The sequence below is a fragment of the Sphaeramia orbicularis genome, chromosome 7, assembly GCF_902148855.1.
Source record: "Sphaeramia orbicularis chromosome 7, fSphaOr1.1, whole genome shotgun sequence".
NCBI lineage: Eukaryota > Metazoa > Chordata > Actinopteri > Kurtiformes > Apogonidae > Sphaeramia > Sphaeramia orbicularis.
In genome coordinates, this window is record NC_043963.1 from 8,273,202 (window position 1) to 8,298,533 (window position 25,332).

The 25,332-nt window shown below is 37.8% G+C and overlaps 1 protein-coding gene across 1 annotated transcript in view; it reads right to left on the reverse strand.

Annotated features, from left to right (window-relative positions):
- Window positions 1-5,777: 5,777 nt before the first annotated feature.
- The window catches only part of LOC115422290 (plexin A3), a 119,841-nt gene continuing 100,286 nt past the window's right edge, over window positions 5,778-25,332 (reverse strand). The window contains exons 26-32 of the mRNA XM_030138534.1: window positions 22,582-22,678; window positions 22,417-22,494; window positions 16,084-16,196; window positions 15,803-15,972; window positions 15,491-15,703; window positions 14,183-14,333; window positions 5,778-13,831 (exon numbers count right to left, since the gene is read on the reverse strand). Coding sequence (XP_029994394.1) covers window positions 13,736-13,831; window positions 14,183-14,333; window positions 15,491-15,703; window positions 15,803-15,972; window positions 16,084-16,196; window positions 22,417-22,494; window positions 22,582-22,678 — 918 coding nt within the window. The 3' untranslated portion in view covers window positions 5,778-13,735. The remainder of the gene's footprint in view (window positions 13,832-14,182; window positions 14,334-15,490; window positions 15,704-15,802; window positions 15,973-16,083; window positions 16,197-22,416; window positions 22,495-22,581; window positions 22,679-25,332) is intronic.

Genomic DNA, 25,332 nt, shown 5'->3' on the forward strand with positions numbered 1-25,332 from the left:
TCTCCATTAATTAGCCTGTACCCGTGCCAGCTCTTGATGGCTGATGGCAGAGCGGCAGGAGACCGAACTTCAAGTCACCTTACGAGCCAGAGGAAAAACGTCTGATGTTTGAGGTGACGCTGCCGTCGAAAACCAAAACCAAAACCATCTGTCACAGCATCACAGCATTTATAATTACAGGTATATTATATTATCAGTGGAGCAGACTTTACATCAGATGTGGCAAAATGAGACGGAACAAATTCTTGTGCAAAAAAAGTACTAATTCAACTTATTTACTGCTGTTAAAATGAACACGTTCAAAGATCTGGCTTTAAATTGACTGAAAATAATGAACATTAACTGGAATCCAATGAAAAAAAATCAGTTTTCAGTGTCAGCAATGGGACTCTGCCTTTTCTGCATGATTTAATCTCCGTCTGTTACTTGTTTTGTCTTGTTACATCTTTGTCTTCATTGTCATCCTATGTTTCTTGTGTGTGATTTGTACCAATGGATCGTCTCTTTTTTGTGTTGTTGTTCCATGATAAACTCTACTCACTAACATGCACTGTATCTGAGCTGTGGATTGGTCTGGAATCCTCTACTATTGTTCTAAAATAGGGGTAAAAGTTCTCTAGGTTGTAATAGGATGGCATTAAGAAACGGTTAAAGTTAAAAACATTAACTTACTTTACAACACTTTTAAAGAAACTTTGGTCTCTGCATTTCACCCATCCTACTAGACACACAGTAGCTAGCATTAGCATTAGCATATAGCTCTTATTAGGAGCCGTGAGCGTATCTGACTAGAAACTCTGCGTTTTCACATCATTTTGAGCCAACACTGTTAAGACATTATTTAAAGTTGACAGGTTAAAGATTAACTCATATAAATATCCCTGTAACGAAATTTGGTCTCTGCATTTTACACATAATACCCACACATATTAACTAGCATTAGTATTAGCACAAAGCTCTTATTAGGAGCCGTGATTTTGTATCTGACTAGAAACTCTACATTTTCACATCATTTTGAGCCAACGCTGTTAAAACATTATTTAAAGTTGACAGAGGTTAAAGATTAACTCATTTAAATATCCCTGTAAGGAAATTTAGTCTCTGCATTTTACCCATAATATACACACAACATCTAGCATTAGCAATTAGTATTAGCACTCATTAGGAGCTGTGAGCTTGAATCTGACGAAAACTTGTCATTTTCACATCAGTTTAGGCTAACGTTATGAAAACATTATCTAAAGTTGACAAAGGTTAAAGGTTAACTCATATAATTATTCCTGGAAAGAAATTTAGTCTCTGTATTGTACCCATAATATACACACGGTACCTAGCATTAGCACTCATTAGGAGCCATGGGCTTGTATCTGACTAAAAACTTGGCATTTGCACATCAGTTTATGCTAATGTTAGAAAAACATTATTTATTAAAATTGACAAAAGTTAAAGTTTAACTCACCTGGTTATCTCTGTGAGGAAATTTGGTCTCTGCATTTTATACACAGCACCTAGCAATACCAATTTGTGTTAGCATTAGCACTCATTAGGAGCAGTGAGCTTGTATCTGACTAAAAACGTGGCAATTTTCACATCAGTATGGCTAACGTTACAAAACATTATTTAAAATTGACAAGGGTTAAAGGTTAACTCATCTGATTATCCCTGTAAGGAAATTTGGTCTCTGCATTTTACCCATAATACACACACAGCACCGAGCATTAGCAATTAGCGTTAGCATTAGCACTCATTAGGAGCTCTGACCTTGTATGACTTAAAACTTGGCATTTTCACATCAGTTTAGGCTAACGTTATAAAAACATTATTTAAAGTTGACAAAGGTGAAAGGGTAACACACATAGTTATCCCTGTGAGGAAATTTGGTTTCTGCATTTTATACATAGCACTTAGCAATAGCAATTTGTGTTAGCATTAGCACTCATTAGGAGCAGTGAGCTTGTATATGACTAAAATGTGGCATTTTCACATCAGTTAGGCTAACGTTATAAAAACATTATTTAATATTGACAAGGGTTAAAGGTTTACTCATCTGATTATCCCTGGAAGGAAATTTGGTCTCTGCATTTTACACATAAAACACACACACAGTAGCTTGCATTAGCATATAGCTCTTATTAGGCGCAATGATTTTGTTTCTGACTAGAAACTCTGCATTTTCACACAATTTTGGACCAATGCTGTATTATTTCAAGCTGACAAGGGTTAAAGGTTAATTCATATGATTATCCCTGTAAGGAAATTTGGTCTCTGCATTTTACCCATAATACACACACAGCATCTATCTTTAGCAATTAGCCATAGCATTAGCACTCATTAGGAGCTGTGAGCTTGTATGACTTAAAACTTGGCATTTTCACATCAGTTTAGGCTAACGTTATAAAAATATTATTTAAAGTTGACAAAGGTGAAAGGCTAACTCACCTGGTTATCCCTGTGAGGAAATTTGGTCTCTGCATTTTATACACAGCACCTAGCAATAGCAGCTCGTGTTAGCATTAGCACTCATTAGGAGCCATGAGCTTGTATCTGACTAAACACGTGGCATTTTCACATCAGTTTAGGCTAACGTTTTAAAAACATTATTTAAAATTGACAAGGGTTAAAGGTTATCTCATATGATTATCCCTGTAAGAAAATTTGGTCTCTGCATTTTACACATAAAACACACACACACACACACACAGTAGCTTGCATTAGCATTAGCACATAGCTCTTATTAGGAGCCATGATTTTGTTTCTGACTAAAACTCACGCATTTTCGCACAATTTTGGGCCAATGCTGTATAATTTTAAGTTGACAAAGGTTAAAGGTTAATTCATATGATTATCCCTGTAAGGAAATTTGGTCTCTGCATTTTACCCATAATACACACACAGCACCGAGCATTAGCAATTAGCGTTAGCATTAGCACTCATTAGGAGCTGTGAGCTTGTATGACTTAAAACTTGGCATTTTCACATCAGTTTAAGCTAACGTTACAAAAACAGTATTTAAAGTTGACAAAGGTGAAAGGCTAACTCACCTGGTTATCCCTGCGAGGAAATTTGGTGTCTGCATTTTATACACAGCACCTAGCAATAGCAGCTCGTGTTAGCGTTAGCACTCATTAGGAGCTGTGAGCTTGTATCTGACTAAAAACATGGCATTTTCACATCAGTTTAGGCTAACGTTTTAAAAACATAATTTAAAATTGACAAGGGTTAAAGGTTAACTCACATTATTATCCCTGTAAGAAAATTTGGTCTGCATTTTACCCATAATACATCGGTTAGCACTGGGTTATAATACATAATACATGGGTAAAATGCACCTAGCATTAGCATTTACTGTTAGCATTAGCACAGTAGGAGCAGTGAGCTGCTATTGAAGGCTCTCGGGGACAGGAAAATTAACCTGTGTATATGTTTTTAATGGAGGTGGAAACTTGAGGACCCAAAGAAAACCCATTTGGTGTGGAGAGAACAGGTAAAGTCACCCCTGAAAGGCTCCGAACCTAGAACCTCCTTGGGGAGTGCATGCTAGTAGTAGTTATGTTCAGTGGTTTTACATCACAGGTGTCAAACATGTGGCCCGGGGGCCAAATCTGGCCCACCAAAGGGCCCATTCCGGCCCGCAGGATGATAGTGCAAAAATTAACACAATAACGACAACTACAAATTTCCTTTGTGAAAAATCATGTGGAAAAAACTGAATTACACTGTGAAAATATTTACATTTACAAAACTATTCTTTCACAATAAAATGCAAATAAATATATAAATAAAAACAAAGATGAACAACCCCAAATGTGCAATTTGAACAATATTCTGCCTGTTACTAAGTGTTTTATACATTTATGGGTCCACTGTGATCTGTAGTTGTGTTAATAGGAGATGTAATATTGTAGAAGTTGTTCAAATTTTAGTTCCAAACTCCAAAATTTTAACAATATTCTGCCTGTTACCAAATGTTTATGTAGCATTGTGTGTAATGTACATGTATAAATAATAAGTCGAGGCATAATATTGTTAAAATTGCACAAATTTTTCAAATGAAATCTCTGATTTTTCAGGTTATTCACATCTTTTTTATATAATGTAAATATTTTCATAATTTAATTTTTTTTTTTTTTGTACTAAAACAAAAAGAAACACTTGGTTTTGTCATTATTTATAGGTTATTAAGTTATTATTTTGCTGGTCTGGCCCGCTTGAGATCAAATTGGGCTAAATATGGAACTGAACCAAAATGAGTTTGACACCCCTGTTTTACATGATGCATTTGTATTCAGCAGTGGAAATGCAGGATGCTGTGGCTGTATGTTTGCAAAAATGTGTTGGCAAAGATGTTTTGATTGGAATATGTGAACCTGAGGAAGCACACTGAAATAACTAAATCCCTACAAATAAAAATAGTACATAAAAACATGTGCATTTGTCCAAACATGCCAGTGTCACCTCCTGCGACAGAGGATGGTACAAGTTTATGCTTTATTGCATTAAAAAAATGTCTTGAGTGAAAACAGCATGATGATGAACAATTTTATCTGACATATTTTAATTACTTTTTAGGAATGTCTTTTGCAATGAACAGCATTTTTTTAATAAATAATGCTGTGAAGGTCTTGTGGACACAAAACTCATAGCTGGGTCTGAAGAGGTTAAGGGTGTAGGTGCAGCCTGGAGGTTGTTTGTTCATGTAGCAAAGGGGGCTTTCAGAATGATAATCCACTGGTTCTTGATGGAGAATGACAATCCTGCCCCTGCAAAAACAGAAATATTTACTCATCTTCCTATAGAATACTTCCAGCGATCCAGCGACTAGAGCAGTGACACAAAACCAAAATACTGGATAATTCCCTGTAAATGTTTTAAAACTACAGTAACAAGCCTCAATGTAAGGCAGGGGTGTCAAACATGCGGCCCGGGGGCCAAATGTGGCCCACCAAAGGGTCCGGTCCGGCCCTTGGGATGTTTTTACCAAGTCAAAAATTCCAGTCTTGAATTGAATTAAGCAAAAAAAAAAAAAAAAAGCTTGAATTAAGGAAAAAATGTTGAACTAAGCAAAAAAAAAAAAAAAATTCAATTAAGTAAAAAACCAAAATCTTAAATTTAGCAAAACATCTTGAATTAAACAAAAAAAAATCTTGAATTAACAACTTCAAATTTGTTTCTTTGTTTTAGTGCAAAAAATAACATTAAATTATGAAAATATTTACATTCACAAAGTATCCTTTAACAATAAAATGTGAATAACCTGAACAAATATGAACAACCTGAAATGTCTAAAGAAAATTAAGCACAATTTTAACTATTTTCTGCCTATTGCTCAGTGTTTAGTGTCTTTGTAGATCCGATCCATAATGCACATGTAGACATGATAAGTTGAGGCAGAATACTGTTAAAAATGCACTTATTTTTCTCAAGAAATTTCATTTTTTTCAGGTTATTCACATCTTTTTTGTGTGGATAGTCTATAAAAGTAAGTATTTTCATAATTTAATGTTTTCTTTTTCTTTACCCTAAAACAAAGACAAAAATTTGGAGTTGTCATTATTTATATATTATTATGTTATTTTTTTACTGGTCCGGCCCACTGCAGATCAAATTTAGCTGAATGTGGCCCCAGAACTAAAATGAGTTTGACACCCCGGATGTAAGGAATAGAAACTAGTGATATTTGTGTTAAAACGTAGGAAATAAAGGACAAATGTTTTCAGGTAAATCAAGTAAAGGTAATCTACTGAAGTGAAATGAGCAAAAACACAATAAAACCTGAGTCCGACTTTTCCATTACACTTTAGTGAAATCACACAAATATACAAACTCAGCAGAAGGCAATGGCAATGGTATAAAAACTGACACAGGCTATTACATGAAGATTCATCATCATCATCATCATCATTACATTTTAACTCAGCAAAAATAAAAAATAAAAACAAGGCAATGGCAAATGGTATCAAAAAATGGGCCCTGACTACATCCTGGAAAGCGTTGCATCAAGGCAATGTGTTTCTGCTTTTCAGTGAAAAAACACAGTTTTTCCAGGCAGATGAATGATGGCGGCGCTGCAGAGCCACGGTGGATCGCCGGGATTCACGACGGACACGATTAGCAGCTTTAATGGGTGTTTAATGGGAGCATAAAGGTTTTCTGTATTTCACCAGCCGTCGAGTCAGAAATGTTGGTTTTGACATCAAGTTCGACTGATTTAAAGGACCAGTGTGTAAGAGTTATGAGTGTAACAGTCCTAATTATGTTCTCAATAGTGTATAATTACCTGAAAATAAGACTCTGTGTGGTTTAGTTTGTGTAGAATGAGTACTTCATGTCTACAGAGGGAGGAGATCCATAATTTTTCTGCAAACATTTGCTCTGGAAAGAGTATTTTGGGCTTTTACACCAATACTGAACCATTTTAAACTCAGTTCAGGCCAAATTTCACCATGAGATCTACCGAAAACTAACGCTAACAAGCAGAGCATCAGTTTTCCTGACAAAACAATTGCAATAAGACAATAACAATAACTCTTTTACTTCCATCAAAATGATTTATCAGGTTTGTGTAGCTGGATATAATTTGGGAATTACTTGTTCCAGCTACGCTAAATATTCGACTGTTGATAATGCTCAAAATGTTCCCATAACATCCTTAAATTGTTTCATCTCATTGTCAGGTTTTATGAACGTGTAAACGGAGGGAAATCGCCATTAGATGCCACTAAATCCTACTCTCTGGTCCTTAAAATTTCTTTATATTTGGTGTAAATTTTAGTCTCAGTAGACAAACCTCCTGATAGGATGTTTTCGTTTTGATTTTATCGTTCAGTCACAGTGTAAACATCAAACTTTAAGTTCTCGACGTGAAACCCGACGGTCCTGAAACTCCCGAAGCGCCGCCTGAATGAACAATCCCATCCTGAACTAAGACACAAGTGCGAGCGGTGCTTCTCAACTGGCGGCTCGCGGACCCAGATGAGGACTAAACAGGAAATGACTTGGCAAGATTTGGTGGGTTTTGGCGACGTCTTTACAGTCCAGGACTGGTTTGGGAAAAGTGCAAACAGATAAAGTTAATTTAATGTGACGGCTCGTGACCCTGCAGCAGCTGAGAAGCACCAGCTCAGAATAATAATAATAATCATAATCATAATCATAGTAATAATAATCATATTATGGTACAATAAAGACATCTGACTCCCCGTTCAAGCTCAGAGAAGTCCAGTGATTTGCTGTTGCTATGGTACAATGAAGCCCGTTGGAATTGCCTGTCGGCTTGACTCGTCCATCAGTCAAACAGTCACGAGTCTGCAGGGGTGGGAGGGGCTTAATCAAAGGGGAGGGGCCACTCATCTTCCATTCATTCCCAATGGGAGAGGACTATCAGTGCATCTGAAGCTCCCACCGATTACAAATTTAACATTTAACTCACAAAAGTCTAACTTTAAAGCATAAGATTATAAATGATCAGGTTCCGGGATCCAGTTGTTTTCATTTTACGATACTGTGTCCAATTCCGATTAGAGGTCACGCCAATGGTTATCTCACTTTTACCACTGATTGGGAATTTTATTGCTATCCAGCAGATCAATAGGAGCTTTGAATCTCCCACTGATTGTAAAGTCGTAGTTGTTTCATTCTCAGTGTCTTTAATAGATGCCTTTGGTGGCAAATAAGAGTCGATGTGAGATTTTTTTCAGCTGCAAGACACGAATAATTCCACTTTATTGGGTGAGAACCTGTGTCTCATCAGAATAAAATGGTGCTTGATGCTTTCGAAGCTCTCAGTGATTATAAGTATTGGTTTGAAACACGGAGAGGCATATTTTCATTGGAATCCAATGGGCGATCAGGTCTTTTTCATTGGTTTTCTATGGGACAGCCTGTTTTCCACACTCCCATCTCTGCGCCTCCTGAAATTAATCGACTCCGAAAACTCCTTCAACTGTTCACTGTGTGAGTAAAGTAAATCTGACGGATGATTAAAACCAATCAATCAATCTGCCCGCCAAACTCTTAGACAGACTGATGGATTCGATCACGGGCAGGACGGGGGAACAACCGACCAGAACCTCAACTCACCGCTCTGCCATTTCTAACAAATGTTCTTTTGATTATGGCTCGGCTTCTGATTGATCTACACATGGAACGTCTGATCATCAAAACACGAAATGAGGCGTTAAACACAAAACGTGACCTTCTTTTGCCTCCATATCTGCTGCCATCGCCTTAAAAATAAACTTCACAACCATATTACTGAAGCTAATTTGGCAATAAACTGATTGAAAATAATGAATATAATGTATGGAATATTGATTAAATCTTTGGTAAAACAGGAATACCGGAGGAACTTACGAGTAGGGTGATGTCAACTTGAACACGGGCTAATTTTTCAGTCTTTTGTCGGTGGTTGTATCCCCGCCTGCTCATGTATAAAATGAAAAATGTGATGAAATATACGTGCAGAAAAAAACTCTTGATGTTGATTTCTGCTCTCTCATCAATGCTGTACAAAATAATAAAATCCTCCCACAATAAATATAACTCATTGTAAGAAATAAATTAAAAGGAAACAAATCTAAAAGAATCAATAAATATTTCACTGCTGGAGAACATTAAAAACTCTGAGCCACCTGTGTGTGTGTGGACGGGCAGATGGATGGACTCCGCTGAGGTATCAATCCAATTCCCATTAGCTTCATTTGCTGTTCCAGGAATTAGACCCGACCCTCCCAAATGGCCCCTTCAGTCTGTCTAACCTCCCAGCGGTGTGTGTTCAGAGGACGCCTGTGATTGTAAAATACGTTGATACAACCCTGAAACGCACACACAAACGCCGCTACCACAGTGAAAAGCCATCCGAAACGTCCATCAGTGCTGAATTAATTCAATGTTTTGGTGACCCGGCTGTCAGAACGTGACGTTTTGGGACATTTTTTCGTGAATTGCGGAGGAAAACTAGTCCGGGTCGTAGCAGGGTGTTGCACAAACGGCCTATTGCTTGTTTTTTCTAGCGGTGAAACATGTCCCAGGACTGTGATAGGTAGTCCAGGATCAGGGCATGCTCTGCTGTTTCCTCCTCCCCTCCCTTCAGAAAAAAAAAAAAAAAAACCTTTCCTTGGTCGGTTTGATGAATGACGCTGCTTTCGTCTTTTCTCCCTGATCAGTATTCTCCCTCGCTCCTCTTTCGTTGCTGCTCTCAGTATGCCAACGGTGTCTCCTCCATCCTCCTCACGCCTCAGCATGCAAAAAGAAAATCTGACCTCCTCTTTTTCATCCTGATACTCTTGTTATTTCTCCCTCCTCCTCCTTCTCCTCTATGCATTTGAAGAACATCACCTCCCTCGTTCCATTCCTCTTCTTTTTCACCTCTATCCTCCTCCTCTTTGCATGCAGATACAATCACCTCCTCTTTATCCTCCATCCATATCTGTTCGAACTCTAAACTCCTGCTTCATCAATCCGACAAAAAGGAAAATAAAATGGAAAAGGGGGGGGGGGGTAATTAAAGATGGCGCGCTAATTATGATCTTTTTTAGATGACTTTGACTTAAAAAAAAAAAAAACAATGATTCGATCTGAGATTTCAAAAGCACTGAAGATACGATCGGGCGATTTGAGCGGCGTAACTGCAAAGAAAAAGATTTTTAATTGAGCTGCAGATACGATCTGCGATGAAACAGTTGAGTTTCCACTGCAGCAGGAAAACACACACACACAGGTTAAGTGAACAGTGGTATTGGTATGGTAGTGGCTTCCCTCCCTGTTCTATAATCAATCATCTAAAAGGCAGTCTTTTAATCAGGACTCTTCATCCTCCTTCTGGTCTTCCTGTTCGGAACTCGGGTCCTTTCGGCCCTGTATTCAAATGACAGTGAAACAACAGCAAAAAACGAAAATAAAAAGGTGCTTTGTAGTTCTATGGCGTCGCAGAGAGCCAGCAGAGAGACGACCGAGCTGAGGCAGAACATTTTCAGACGACTTCACAGTTTTAAACGACCACTCGGGTTCATTCTGGTGTTTTCAGCCGCCCTGTTAACCCCTTTTATACCAGCACAAACCTGCTACTGGTTTAGTTTTGGTTGAGTCACGTCACTGCATCACAGAATATGTTTTAATATGTTCACAGAAAGAAGCAGCACCAGTTGTCGGGTCACAGAATGTGGTAGAAAGTCGTTTAAGCTTCGTATCTGGTCAACAGGAGATAGAAGTTGCTTGAATATTTTCTCAGAGATGTATGGCCGAGCACGCCTCATTACCCATCAACACAACACCCAGATCTGCCTCATCTGTGCAAGACCTTTTGAAATTTATGTTATGGTTCAATGCGGCGAGGCGGTTTGTCTGCTGCTTCGATTTCACATCAATAATGACGCTCTGTTTTTTTTCTTCTTTGGATCAGACTGACCGGGCGCTGCTCAAACTCCACTACAACACTTGATCTTGCTGGTAACTTTCCTTCCACCAGCGCCTGATGCATGTGGTTATAACACGGCATCACCCTGGAACTACTTTTCCTGGACGAAAACTGTTTATACAGCAGTCGAAAGTAAAAGTAAGTTGAGATCAGGAGAAGGGGTACGTACGGTTTCCATTAGCAGACGGGGTTTTCCAAGTCATCATGGGACTGAAGATGTTCCATTTATTTTAAGCCCTTTAAGGACTTCTTGGTAATGCTGTAATGTATAATCAAAAGCTCCTTAAGAGCCACATAAATGGACTTAAGTAGCCAGACTGCTTTCTCCTAATGTTGTTTTAAGCTGACATAAACCAGAAGACCTTTACAGTACTCGTAGGAATGTGAACATCTGCAGTTGGGCGAGAAATAGTGTAATAGTCCAATTTCACGATCCAAATTTTCCCAATTACACAGAGTTTCTTGCGGGCTGTAGTGACTGCATTTTGATAAAAGTCTAATTTTGATGCAGAAAGATGACGTGAGATAAAGCAATCCTCAGTTGCTTGAAAGCCTCTTGACCTTTAGTAATGATTTGTGTTGAAATATTTCATTACAGGACTGAAAACCTCACTGAACTCTGCAGACCGCCGAGTGATCCATATCATCAATGAAAATGTTCTGCCCCAGAAATTAGAAGGGTGTTGGGGGTGAAAAGTGCAATGCTGCTGTGTTAAACAGTCTTGTGTTTGACAATTAATCACCAATTCACCCAGAGAATAAGAGCATTTTCACATTGGATTCACATTCTTTAGGTGGTTAATATTGTGGTACATACTTGTGGATGTTGTTTACCAGTATCAACAGGATCAGTTATGGCAAAATATTGAAGATTTAGATGTTAAATAGGACTCTAACTGAACCAACATTGTGAAAATGGTCTTGAATATTCCTCAGGATGGGTGAGAAACAAACAAAAAGTTCGTAAAAACAGACCCCATCCACAGCTATACATGCAACGACTCAACATCCCCTGAAAAACACCACCCGAAACCGGCTAATCACCCATCCCACCGATCCACACACTTCAGTCCGGTTCAGTTCAATCAACACAACATCCAGTTTGGCAAAAAAAAGTACCAAAAAGTCCAGTTTCCTGCTTCGTTGTTGAGACTGGAGATTCAGTTTCGTTCAGGTTGGATATGGGACGGAATTGGACCCGGTCTGGTTGAATCCCAGACGATCTGGTTCAGTCTGGTCTTGTGTGATGGTGGTGGGATGGGGTTGGATGATCTGTTGGCGTTCTGTCTCCTGGCTCCCTCCTTGTCCAGACTCTGATGTAGCATAAACGTTCAGCTTTATACAAGTTCAGCTCCTCAAAATCCATACTGTCAAATCCACAAAGTTCTTATTACATGTTAACATTTCAATATTTCTTTTTTTCCTTTCTTTTTGTATTATTTTTTTTAACTTTTATACTTTATCATCATTATTATTATTATCTTTCTTTTTTTGTTTGTTTACAATTATGGCCACAAGTCTTAAGAGTTCCTCAGTCCGGTCCGGTTCAAACTCCATTCCAGGTGGTTTTGTTCCGGTTTTGGTCCAAGTCCGGTCCAGTTCTGACGTGATCTGGTCCGGTCTTTACATGGCACTGGGCTTGTAGCTCTACACAGTATTTTCCCCCTGGGCACGGTTAGCATGGCGCTGTAAAGCATGGCTGTATGTGGGTGTATGTGCAATGTCCGACGATAAAGCCAATCTGCACCAACCAGAGTCGAAGCTTAGCGACTGGTGCCGAATCCAGAACCCGATTCAGAGTCGGTCTGGTCCTGAAAAATGCCGGTCAGTCTGCTTTCAGAAGTTCTTGACTTCTGTAAAAATCAGGAGTCTAGCTGCTTATTTACAGACCTTGCCTGTGTGCCTGTGCTGGAATGTATTCAAAAAACGTAGTATTTGTTTCTATTCGTTTCTACTAATTGTTCACGGTTTCTCACGAATTCCACAGTCTTGATTGGTCGGGCAGTACATTACTTAAGAGTCTTCCTGGCCAATAACACGGCCAGAGGCCAGCATGACTGACCAATGACGAAGCAGGGATGAAGGGGAGGAGGAAAAATGAGGGGTAGGACGGAATAAGATAGAGCAGGAGTAAATATGAAGAAAACGGCAAAGGAGGAGGTGGATTTGGGATGAGTCAAAGGTAGAAGTAAAGAAAATGAGGACGAAGGGAGGAAGGGGGGGGTTAATTAATGGACACAGGTACTGGTCGGTCGGTAGGCATCGGGCTCAGTGTGCTGTGGTACAGAGTGATTGTCCAGAGAAAAACATCGAGTGGTTATTTAAAACAACTTAGAAACTTCTAGATCCTGACCAAGCTTGGCCGAACAGACCATGGTCAAGTCAAATTGTCTGTTCATGTTCGTGATGGACTCCTGTCGTTTCCTGCAGTGTCTATAAGTTTAGGTCAAGTTGTCCGGCTTTGGGACAGCAGTTTATTGGCTTCCTTGTCATTTCTTAAAGCTTCGTGGCAACTTCCAAATCCTGCACGAGCAAGTCCAAGGTTGAATCAAAGTGTTCCAAACGAGGACTTTGACCTAAACTTCTGGCACTGAATCAGGACTCTTGCAGATAGATGATGATAAATGACCCAACACTTCATGTTCTTGGGTAAACCTTGGTTCTCGATTGATCCAGACAAGAACGAGGTTTCGAGATCATCCGTTCACATCCTTCAGACCGGGTGACATCCGACCTTCGACAGAAATTTGACTTGACAATTTGCTCTTCGACCTAGTGTCTAGAAAATTCCAAACCAGGCTGGGAATCCTGAGGTGAGGTCGATTGGTCCTCACATCCGTCATTTAATGAAACCTGACTCAGTTTCAGCCTAGTTTCCGGTCTTTCCACAGCCACGCCCTTATTCATTGATATCTGCTGCCACCTGCAGTAATTTTATCTCCAAATCCAAACCGCCAGATGAATCTGCAAGGTTTGTCTTTGCCCCAAAATGACTTATTTCCATTTTGAAGTCACATAAATGTATCCACGTTGGTTTGGAAACTGATTTTCTGCCCCAAAACCCACCAAATGGAGGTATTTGGGGTCCCAGCCAACCAGTTGTTGAGTCTTCAATGCAATCAATCAACCGACAAATAAATTACTGATGGATTGATTGCTAAAGGTCCGGAGCTGTGGCTGTCATTTGGGTCCAACACGGAGCAGTTCAGCTGACTGTTCAAACAGTTCAGAAAAACAAAATGTCTTCACTTTCCCCTCCCCCATTCTTCTCCCCATCCCTCCATCCATCCATCTATCAGTCCATCAGTCCATCCCCTCCTCTCAGCTGCTCCCAGACATCAGGTTGATGGCTTGCTCCAGTTTGTGCCTCAGTTTGTGTTTGCGACAGTACCCGTCCCGGTCCAGTGCCGTCAGGATCTGCACAAAGAAGAGGAAAACAGTGGTATGAGCTCACTGTTATTGTATTTCCAACTGAAGAAGGTTCTAGTTTTCTTGGCACAACTGTGCAAATCTGAGCACAGAAACATTACTGAGGTGCAGAAAACCTCAGCTTGATCACATATTCTGGACCGACCTCAACCTGACCAATTCCAGGGTGGCAGGTTGGAAGACAGTTTCTTCTTTGAGCTTTGCATGCAGCCAATCAGAATTAAACATTTTCAAGTGTCACGACATAAAAAATATCATCCTCACTTATCTTCAGCCAAAGAAAAAGTCTTGGATAAACTTGAAAGATGATGAAAACTAAACAAAACCTCTCCTCCTTACCTCTTCCTTGTACTTGTTTATGTAGAAGTAGAGCTCACTGAGCGCGCTCAGTGTGTTGAACTCGTTGCCGTGGAGACGGGACTGTTCCACCAAGTAGGCGTCCATGTCCTGATCACTGATGCTGGGCATCTTTGCAATGTCCCTGTAGTACCTGTAAACACAAACACATAAGCAGTGTATAATTAGCATCTTTAAGCGTTAATCATGCATTGGATGAAAGTTAATGTACCCGGATAATTACCTAAGTCTCCAGTACTAATGGTGTTGTTTTTTTCACTTCTGTATCAGCAGGTCTTATTAAGACACAACAGTACTTCTTATGATTTATGTCACATTACACAACAGTTATATTGCTTCAGTAAGTAACTGCATTGCTGCTTTTTGTTTGATTCTTTGATTCATGTTCCAACACATCCTCACTGGTGATCATTTCTGTTTTACACTTTAAACTTAAGAGAACAGTCTGGTGATTTTCTTTACATTTGTTATTCTAATCAAAGCTTGTGGAAATAGTAACATTAGCAGTAAATTAATCCTTCAAACCTGTCTAGTTTAGTGCACTAGCTACTTCACCTTGCTTGTTAACTGTATTTTTCAGTATGTTCTCTGTTAACTTTCTCTCCATCTGACTCATTATCTGTATTTAGATGTAATAGGTGGTTAGCATGTTAGCTACTTCCCCATTTGGCTCATTAACTCTTTTTTTAGTGCATTAGCTTCTTAACACGTAGCTACTTTGCCATCTGGTTCATTAAACATGTATTAAAATGTATTAAGTGGTCAGCAGGTTACCCACATATCTGACTGATTAATTAGCAAATTTACTATATTAACTGGTTTTCATGTTAGCTGTCTCTCCATTTGGCTCATTAACTGCATTTTAGTGCATTAGCTAGTTAGCTGCCTCTTTATTTAGCTCATTACCTATTTTTTTTATAGTTTTAACAAATTAGCATGTTAGCTCTTCAGCACTTGATTCATTAACCCTATATTGAAATATATTTATTGGTTAGCATGCTAGCTACCCTTCCAGTTGATTAATTTGATTCATTAACTACAAAATTCATTATATTAGTGAGTTAACATCGTAGCTACCTCTCCATGTGGCTCATTAACTTTTTGTTTTCGAGAATTAGTTAACATGTTAGCTACCTTGCCATTTGGTGGATTAACTGTGTATTTTGGTGTATTAGCTAGTTAGCATGTTAGCCACCTGTCCATTTTGGCTCATTAACTGTACATATTTAACTCTGTAAGGTGGTTATCTTGTTGATTTCTGTTTCAGTGTATTAGTGTGTTATCGGTTACCTCTCCACCCAGCTCTTGTAGTTGGGGATGTCTTTAGCGTAGAGGAGTTTGTTGGACGGAGAGTCTTTTCCGAGCCGGTGTTCAGACGTCGAGCAGGAGTCCATGAAGGTCTGAGCAACGACCGACAGACAGGCGTCAGTGATGCTGCTTTTGTGGATGTCGAACACAAACTGAGGGTTCTTTATGACGTTCACCCAGAACCTGAGAGGAAGGCTGAGGACACACAGACGGAAAAAAATCAAAGGTCAAAGGTCGGTAGAAACAACTTGATTCCACCTGTTTCAGTTCCCTCTGGATACCGCATCATCTCACCAGTTGCTCTTCCAGGTGTGTCGGACGTCTGGGTCGCTGATCTGTCGTTTGTCGGCCTGTTCGTCCAAGAAGTCGAACATGTATTTGATGGCCAGTGGGAGGGCGGAGCCGCGGTGGGCGGTGCTAAACACAGTCTCAAACAGGTCATCCACAAACTTCTGCAGTGTCCCCTGGTGGTAGGAGAACAAAAAACATGATGTTAAATAATCAGATGAGCAAAGTTAAATATATTTAGACAGAAAATCATGGTGAATTCCTGATTTTGCTTCATCGTGTCTCACCTTAGTTGCCAATAATCTGGTCAGGTAAATTTCTGAAACCATCTTGCTGCCTCTGTCGCCTTCTCTCTGGTCGCTGTGCTCGTGATTTTTCACCAGATGCCACAGTTTAGTTCCTGAAAACACATACACAATACAAATGTTACACAACTATGTTGAAATCAGGTAACTGCTTTTACTTTTACAGTTCGTTAGCCTCACACAATAATTGCTTAAGTCATATTTTTGGCCAAACTGTGATATTTGCTTAACTTTACTCTCCTAATACTGCTGATCCATTTTTCATCACTAGTCGCTTTTCCATTGGACATATGCGCAAAACTTTACCGACATTTACTAAATGTGGAAAAGACAGGTGCGTAATGTCGGTTTTTCCATTTAATCACAAATGCGATGATTTGTTTATATATTATGGCGAGATGACATGAGAAGTCATTCCATAAACATGACGACAAACGTAAATATTGTGTTGATTTACAGATATGTTCATTATTATTATATATTACCCCTCTATCTCGTACTAAATAAAAAAAAAAGATTCAGTTTCCTGGTGTGTCCACACAAACCGCACCATGTTTGTTTTAAAACTCTTCTTCTTCGCTTGTTGTAACGTCCGTCAACATCTGTTTTTTTTTTTTTGTTTTTTTTTATTCATGTGACTCTAGTTGCGGAAAAAGGTCTTTCTATTGCAGTTTTCCGTGATATATCATTTGTGCTCCGCCTGAAAAACCACCTCTTGCTAGGGCAAAAACTTTTAATCAAAAAACGAGTCATTTTTCCATTAGGTAAATTTTTATGCTCAAGTTATATCTGCGCAATTTGAGGGTCAATGGAGAAGCGACTATTGACTATGACCAAAAAATAATGACTTAGACTGTTATGCTCTGAGGCTAACGAGTTGTATTTTGTGCACAGCCTCAAAATACTACGTGTAACAACCTTATATCATATGGGTGCTAACGCGCCTCTGCAAGGATTTAACAGGAAAATACATCATAAATGCAGGACCTGGTGGACGTTTTGGTTGTCTTTGTTGATATCAGTTAAATGCATCTGTAGATTTGTTTCGTCCTGTGTTTTATTCACTTTTACAAGCATTCATAGTCCACCTCATCACTGCAAACACTTCAAATATAACCAGTATCCTTCAGTCTGAATTAAAAGTGTAGTTTTTTTTCACACCTACAGTATATTTTTTGGTCTGGATTTTGTTCAAAACCACAGTCCAGACCCAGCAGCCTAATACTGATGGGACTAAAAATGAGGTCTTGATCCATATCAAAGTGAATCATGCTTCCCAGTGTCAAAGAACCGGGTTTCATCTGTACTTTCATCCCAATTACAGGGCGTTACCACAGGCTACCATCATCCATTAAACAAAAGAAGAAGGAAAAGAACCCGGAAGAAGTGGGAAAAAATGAGCATTGTGAATGTATTATCAGAACATTCATGGTAGCGAAAGTGTAGAGGTGGAGTTTTAATAGAAATATGGTCAAGGGAGAGATAAAAATTCTACTTGGAAAGACAGAAAAGGAGAAATGTTTAATTTATTTTCTGAGAGGATAAGAGAGGACAGGAGAGCAATGTCATCTGAAGAGAATAGTACCATAATAGTATCAAATTATTCTGCTCATTTTTCTACATTCAGATGGAAAAGACTCAGTGGCGGATGGAAAATATGACGACGCCGGACACATGACGCTCAATGTCAAGTATGAGGAGATGCAGCTCAGGTGAAGATGACATGTTGTAGATATGGGGCACATTATTTCAAAAATGTTACACAATTTATTAAGGGTTAAAACAAGAGCATTTTGCCTCAGGTTTGAGGATCCTCAGGGATTCATACAGAAAGGTTTAGGACAAGAGGGTCAAACACATTGTAGTTCAGCCCAATAATGGGTCAGAAATGGGTCAGACCAGTAAAATTACCAGATAATAACCTATAAACAAAGACACCTCTACATGCTTCTATTTGTTTTAGTGCAATAAAGCAAAATCAATTTAGGAAAATGTTTACATTTACAAACTATCCTTTTACAAAAAATGTGAATAACCTGAACAACTTCAGAAGTATTTAAAAAAAAATAAGTGTAATTTTAGGCCACAATTAAGTAATACCGCCTACTCCTCCCTTTTAGCATGGCAACTCATTATTTTGAAATGGAAGAATGACACCCCCCCCCCTCCTCCTTTGGCAGATGGATATGTGATGTCATGCTTTTCCTTAAGATTGAAAAGATTAGATACACATTGAATGGCTCAGTGGGGAAGTTTAATGTGGTATGGCATGCTTTTATTTCTTATGTAGAACAGCTGACAATGCACCTTGACTCTGGATAATGTGTGCTGTGTACAAAGTGATGGGTAATTACATTGTGGAGTCTTCTAATTATTTTTTTGTTTGTTTTGTTTTCTTTAGTGGCGTCTTATACCTTTGTTATATGTCTCGGTGTTTGTCTTACTTTTTCTGTATTTTTGAAAGACTTAATAAAAATACACTGATTAAAAAAAACAAAAAAACAAGTGCAGTATTAACAATATTATGCCTCAGCTCATCATTTATACATCTACAAAGACACACAACATTTAGTAACAGGCATAATACTGTTAAAATTCCATTTATTTTTCTTTAGAAATTTCAGATTGTTCATGTTTGTTTAGATTATTCACATTTTTTGTGAGATAGTTCGTGAATATAAATGTTTTCCGAATTCATTTTTTTCTTTACTGCACTAAAACAAATTGAAACATTTGGAGTTGTCATTATTTATAGGTTATTATGCTAATATTTTACTGGTCTGATCCATTTGAGATTGTATTGGGTGGAATTTGGCCCTTGAACTAATATGAGTTTGACACTTCTCTGCATTGGGGGCAGCCATGGCTCAGGAGGTAGAGCGGAGGGTTGGTGGTTCAAATCCTGCTCTGTCGTTGTGTCATGTGCCATTGTGTCCTTGGGCGAGACACTTCACCCACCTTGCTTCCAGTGTCACTCACACTGGTGTATGAATGATCGGTGGTGGTTGGAAGTCGGTTTGGTACGAACTGGCAGCCACACTATTGTCAGCCTGCTCCAGGGCAGCTGTGGCTACAAACCTGGTTTACCACCGCCAGAGTGTGAATGTGAGAGCGCATGATTGATGGATGAATAATTTAAAGTGCTTTGGGTGCCTTGAAAAGCACTAGAGAAATCTAATCCAATATTATTACTATTATACGTGTCTCTATACGTCTAAAGAAGAGTAATGGTGGGAGTTCTATTTTTTGTCTAAAATTTTTGTTTTACTCCTTTTACCCCTTAAATGTAAATGTAAACATTCTCCAAATTAAATTTTGCTTTGTTGCACTAAAACAAATCGAAAAATTTGTAGCTGTCATTATATATAGGTTATTATGTTAGTATTTTACTGATAGTTTTTGTGTTGTGTGTTGTATGTAAGCTGCTGAATACTTGAATCCCCCCCCCCCCCCCCGGATCAATAAAATATCTATCTATCTATCTATCTATCTATCTATCTATCTATCTATCTATCTATCTATCTATCTATCTATCTATCTATCTATCTATCTATCTATCTATCTATCTATCTATCTATCTATCTATCTATCTAGTTTGAAAACATACAAAGTTTTCATCATGTTATTTTTGTTTTGAAACTAAAACAAAGAGAATACTTTGTAGTTGTCATTACTCATGCGTTATTATGCTATTATTTTACTCGTCCAACCCATTTGAGATCATATTGGTCTGTATGTGGAACCTGAACTAAAATTACTTTAATATGATTGATTGTTAATATCTGCAGTGTAATTTTTTTAGTGTAAAAAAAGCTGGATTGGTCCCTTTGGAGGGCTGGTATTTGTCCACGGGCTGTATCTTTAACACCCCTGTGTTACAACTTTATTTATTCACTTACCTAATTCCTGCTAAAATGTATTCTGAAACCAAAACATCTACATTCTGAAGTTGCACCGCATTGACTGTAGCTGTCACTGAAATATGGGTCTTTGTTTAAATATTTGATATGTATGTATGTTTGTTTGTTTGGTCATGCACTTTTGCACCCCTAAACTGTAATAGTTTGTTGGAACTCTCATAATTAATGACTCCTGCTGGTGGAGAAAATTACACTTCAAGGTTGAATAGTCATGTGATGCATCTGGTTAGTCATGTGATGTTATACAGCAGGGACAATGAGTTTAGTTTTGTTTTTGGAAATTATGGGAAAAACACATCTTTAAGAAGAGCTACTCCTTCTGGTTGGAGGGTGCAGACGACACAATATGGATTACTTGTAATTACCTCTGCCAAGGAGGTTATGTTTTCATCGGGGTTTGTCTGTTTGTTTGTTTGACTGTTAGCAAGATAACTCAAAAAGTTAGGGAAGGATTTCGCGAAAATTTTCAGGAAATGTTGATACTGGCACAGGGAACAGATGATTACATTTTGGTGGTGATCGGGGGGGCGGGGGGCACTGCGCTGTCCAAGTGCTTTTCTAGTTATTATTTATATTGATATGTATGTGACGTTTATGTTAAATATAGTGTTAAATATGCTTCTTGATGCCAACATTCTGATATTATATGTTATGGTTTATATTATTTCAGTTTTTCATGGTGGTTTGGCATCTGAGGTATAAAAAACACAAACCAACCACTCATCAACCATCAGTCAGAGTGTGGTTCTCTTCTCTAACTAGAAAAAAAATGTTTAGGAGCAGCTATATTGACTTTACTCTGAAAATAACACTGGTCAACCACGAATTTATTGTTTAAGTTTTTTGAGCTGATTTAGGATAATTTTGGTGTGCTGAATCCAAAACTCACATTAATTTTGCTCAATCAGGTCAACTTCCTGAACTATGCTACATATTGGCTTTTTAACATTTTTGCTTACATTTATGGGCATTTTCACATCATATGATACAAAATTCTTTCATATTTCTCGCAATAAACGAGTTCTGAAGATTTTACTTTTGCCAATTTATGATTAATGTTTTTTTTAATATTACAGGTGAATGAAATGGCTTCGACTAGAAGATCTTGCAAAAATAAGCCTGACGTATTCTGCTACATCTGCGGCGAATACACCATTGTATCTAACAGAAATCCTGTTAGAAAATGATTTTTTTTCTCTTAAAACCTATTTTGGGTGAGAACTATAAAAAAAATCAACTGATAAGGTCATAAAAATGTAATCAATTTTGTGAGGAGATCAAATTTTTCAAAGTCAAATTAGCCAAAAAACCTGACCTGATTGAGAAAAGCAGATGTCATTTTTGGATTTAGCGGTGCAAAATGGTCCTAATTCAGTTGAAAAAACCTAGACAACTTGCAAAAAACATTTTTTCATAACCCAGCGTAATCAGTGAATAAATGAATCTCATAGACTGTTTAGTGGAGGTTATGTTTTCATCTGGGTTTGTCTGTTTGTTTGTCTGTTAGCAAGATAACTCAAAAAGTTATGGAAGGATTTTCATGAAATTTTCAGGAAATGTTGATACTGGCACAAGGAACAAATGATTAAATTTTGGTGGTGATTGGAGGGGGGGGCTGATCTGCTTTGGCGGAGGTCTGTGCTCTCTGAGTGCTTTTCTAGTTATTTATATAGATACGTATGTGACGTTTATGTTAAATATTATGTTAAATTTGCTTCTTGATGCCAACATTCTGATGTTATAAGTTATGGTTTATATTATTTTAGTTTTTCACGGTGTTTTGGTGTCTGAGATATGAAAAAAATAAACCAACCATTCATCAACCATCAGTCGCAGCGTGGTTCTCTTCTCTAATCAGAAGAATAAAGTTTAGGAGCAGCTACACTGACTTTACTCTGAAAATAATCAGTGAATAAATGAAACTCATAGACTGTTTAGTGGAAGTTATGTTTTCATCTGGGTTTGTCTGTTTGTTTGTTTGTCTGTTAGCAAGATAACTCAAAAAGTTATGGAAGGATTTTCATGAAATTTTCAGGAAATATTGATACTGGCACAAGGAACAAATGATTAAACTTTGGCGGTGATCGGGGTGGGGGGGGCTGATCTGCTTTGGCGGAGGTCTGTGCTCTCTGTGTGCTTTTCTAGTTATGTATATTGATATGTATGCGATGGTTTATATTATTTCAGTTTTTCATGGCGGCTTGGTGTCTGAGATATGAAAAAATAAACCAACCACTCATCAACCATCAGTCGGAGTGTGGTTCTCTTCTCTAACCGGAAGAATAAAGTTTAGGAGCAGCTACATTGACTTTACTCTGAAAATAATCAGTGAATAAATGAAAGTCAGACTGTTTAGTTTCCTCGTCCTCTGCTGAATCCAACCCTGGTTCCGTACCTGTCTCCTGGTCCGGGGTGATCATCGGAGCTCTGGATCTCAGGCTGTCAGGGCTGCTCGACGTCCGCAGTAACGACTCTGGGGACACAAAGAGCGACAGATTAGTCACCGTTCCGCCGCTGATAAGGTCGAAAGTGATGGAGTCGGTCCGAGTGTGTGTCGTACCGTATCTGCTCAGCGATCTGGTGAAAGTGAAGGAGTTGGCGATGTTGTAGGCAGAAACCTGCTTCTGCACCAGAGCCACCAGCGAGCCGTCTGTCACCTAGCAACACACGCAAACACATCAATCAATGGGCTAATCGCTCCATCAATCAGCTGACTAATTATCCGGTCAGGCAGTAAACTGAGTCAGTTGTTATCTCCTGCACAATCGCAGTGTGTTACTGCGCACACGCCACTTTGACCAGTGTGTGAAATATACCACAACTTTCAGACGAAATTCACTTTTATTCCATCAAACTGTTTAAATTCCACTTTATAACTACAGAATTATAATTATACACAATATTTTTGCACACTTATAGCATATATTTTTCTTTAATTATTATATTGTCTAGTGCATTTTGTTCAAACTGCTGTTCTAATTTTGTGTCTTGGAGTGTTTTAATATTTGGTATAGATGCATATATTCAGAACTTTATATGTTTGTCTATTTAGAGCTTTATGTACATATGTATATATTTTTCTTTTTCTGTTGTATTGATAATTTCTTTCTTGTGACTTTTTATTATAATTGAATGGAACAACTGTAACACCCAATTATTTACCCCATGGGCCAACAATTAGTAAAATACTCAGATTTATTTATTTATTTTTTTTGTTTTACTTTTTTTGGTCAGAAACAGCAGATCGAACATGTATAAACCACTTAATTTAAAATCATTTGGTTCTTACACTGGAAAAAATCTAAATCTTACCAAGTGTATTTTTCTCATTTCTTGTCAAAAATGTCTCATCGCACTTAAAATAAGACATAATCACCTAAAGAGTAACTTTTCAGTGAGATATAAGAACTGATTTTTAGACAGTCGATCTGGAAAATCTTATTTCAAGACATCTAACCAAGATAATTTTCATTTGTTCCATTGGCATTTTTTTTTTTGCTTGAATTAAGCAAAAAAATCTTGAATTAAGCAAAAAAAAAAAAAATCTGGATTAGTTGGATTACTTTAGTGGATGATTTCAGATATTTAGGGATTTTCCAGAAGAATAAATTGTATCTTACTGCTTAGGAGTAAGCTTAAAACGTATTAAATCAACCAGGGCTGTTTCCTCTTCCATCTTTTACTTGTTTTATACACAAATTCCGAGGCCATGATGCAAAATTTCCAAGATTCTGTTATTGTGAACATGGTCCTGCACTGAGAATCCTTCTTAAACATAAATGAGATTTTAGTAGAAATCATTCAATCCTCTCTTCTGTTAAAATAAATCGAATAGGATATATGTCAAAGGCCATTGTGTGTTCAATTAAATTAGGAGTGCTACTCCAGTCAGTGCAACAATATGAATAAAAAACCCCACTATATCAGAAAATAAGAACAGTGCGAACATAAAAATACAAAAAACTAAAAAGCAAAGTATGAAAATAGAATATAAAATTTAACAAAAAAAAAAAAAAAGTATAGAACTAAAGGTAGAATAAAATAAAAATAGACATAAATTGTGAATAGACAGTATGTATTTCTATGAAAGTCTATAAAAATAGTGCATTTATGTTTAAAAACCCCCATAAATGAACAGGTGGATCCGTCCAAATATCTAGTTCATATGATAACAGACGGTGCTTTGAACCCCAGGTCGAAGCTGAGTTTTAATGTGGTCACTTCTAATGAAAATGCTTTACTGAATTTGTTCATATCAAACAGAAAAAAGCTGTTGTAGACTGTTTTGAAGGCAACAAAATTCCCAGAACCCCTTGGACGACCTTCATGACCAGTTCAGGACCAGGTCTTTGAACAAAACCTGATCCAAACGGACTCTTCTGATGTGAATTAATGTTTTATCAGGATGTAAATATAGTCGACCACCAGGCAGAAAATCACTCATTTCTGCTCTGATCGACCGTATAAATGACACCGTGTAATGTGGGATTTGTTTTGGTGTCTGTTATTGTTGTTCATTTATTTATTTATCTGCTGCTGGCTGTAAATAACACTGACCTCTGTGGAAAATAAAGATACCTTGAACTGAACAGAGGTCAAATAGTTTGAACATAAAGTTTAGTTTTTACTTTTATTTAGTTTGGTTTCTGATTTCAGTTATTTTTATGAGCACAAAAGTAGCATCAGTTGTATTTTCAGAGGAAGAACTGACTAGTTTTAGTTGACTTTTTCAGGTATTATGAGGAAATCTGAAAACAGTAGGATTAACGATCGCATGATGTCAAAGACGACGCAGAAAACCACTGTTGTTTAAAAATCCCATATTGTATTCTTCATCACCATTTTACTTGACCTTTCATTTTTTTGTCACATTGTTCTTTCTAAGACTTAATTAGTTTTTCATTCTTAGCAAAACAGTCATTTTATGTATTTTCTAGTTAATTTTAATTAGTTTCTTTAGTTTTCATTGATTAAAATAATTCGCCCAATAATTGCTCATCGACTCAGCACGAAAACAACAGTTTACACAAATATTAATTTAATCATAATCTTTTGGTGAAACGTCTGACTGATGGGTTGAAAATGGTTACTATGGAAACTGATGCAAAAGCACAAAGAAATTACACATTCATGCAATACAACATTAACCCCTGAAGACCCAGACAACCTCAAAAGTATCCTTTACTGATCAAAAATGTTTAATATTCACTAATCCTATCAATACATGTGAATAATTGGTGTAAAATACAGTTTGTAATCTTTTCATGGTCATCAGATATGACCCATTTGGACATTCAGAGGCTCCATAGTT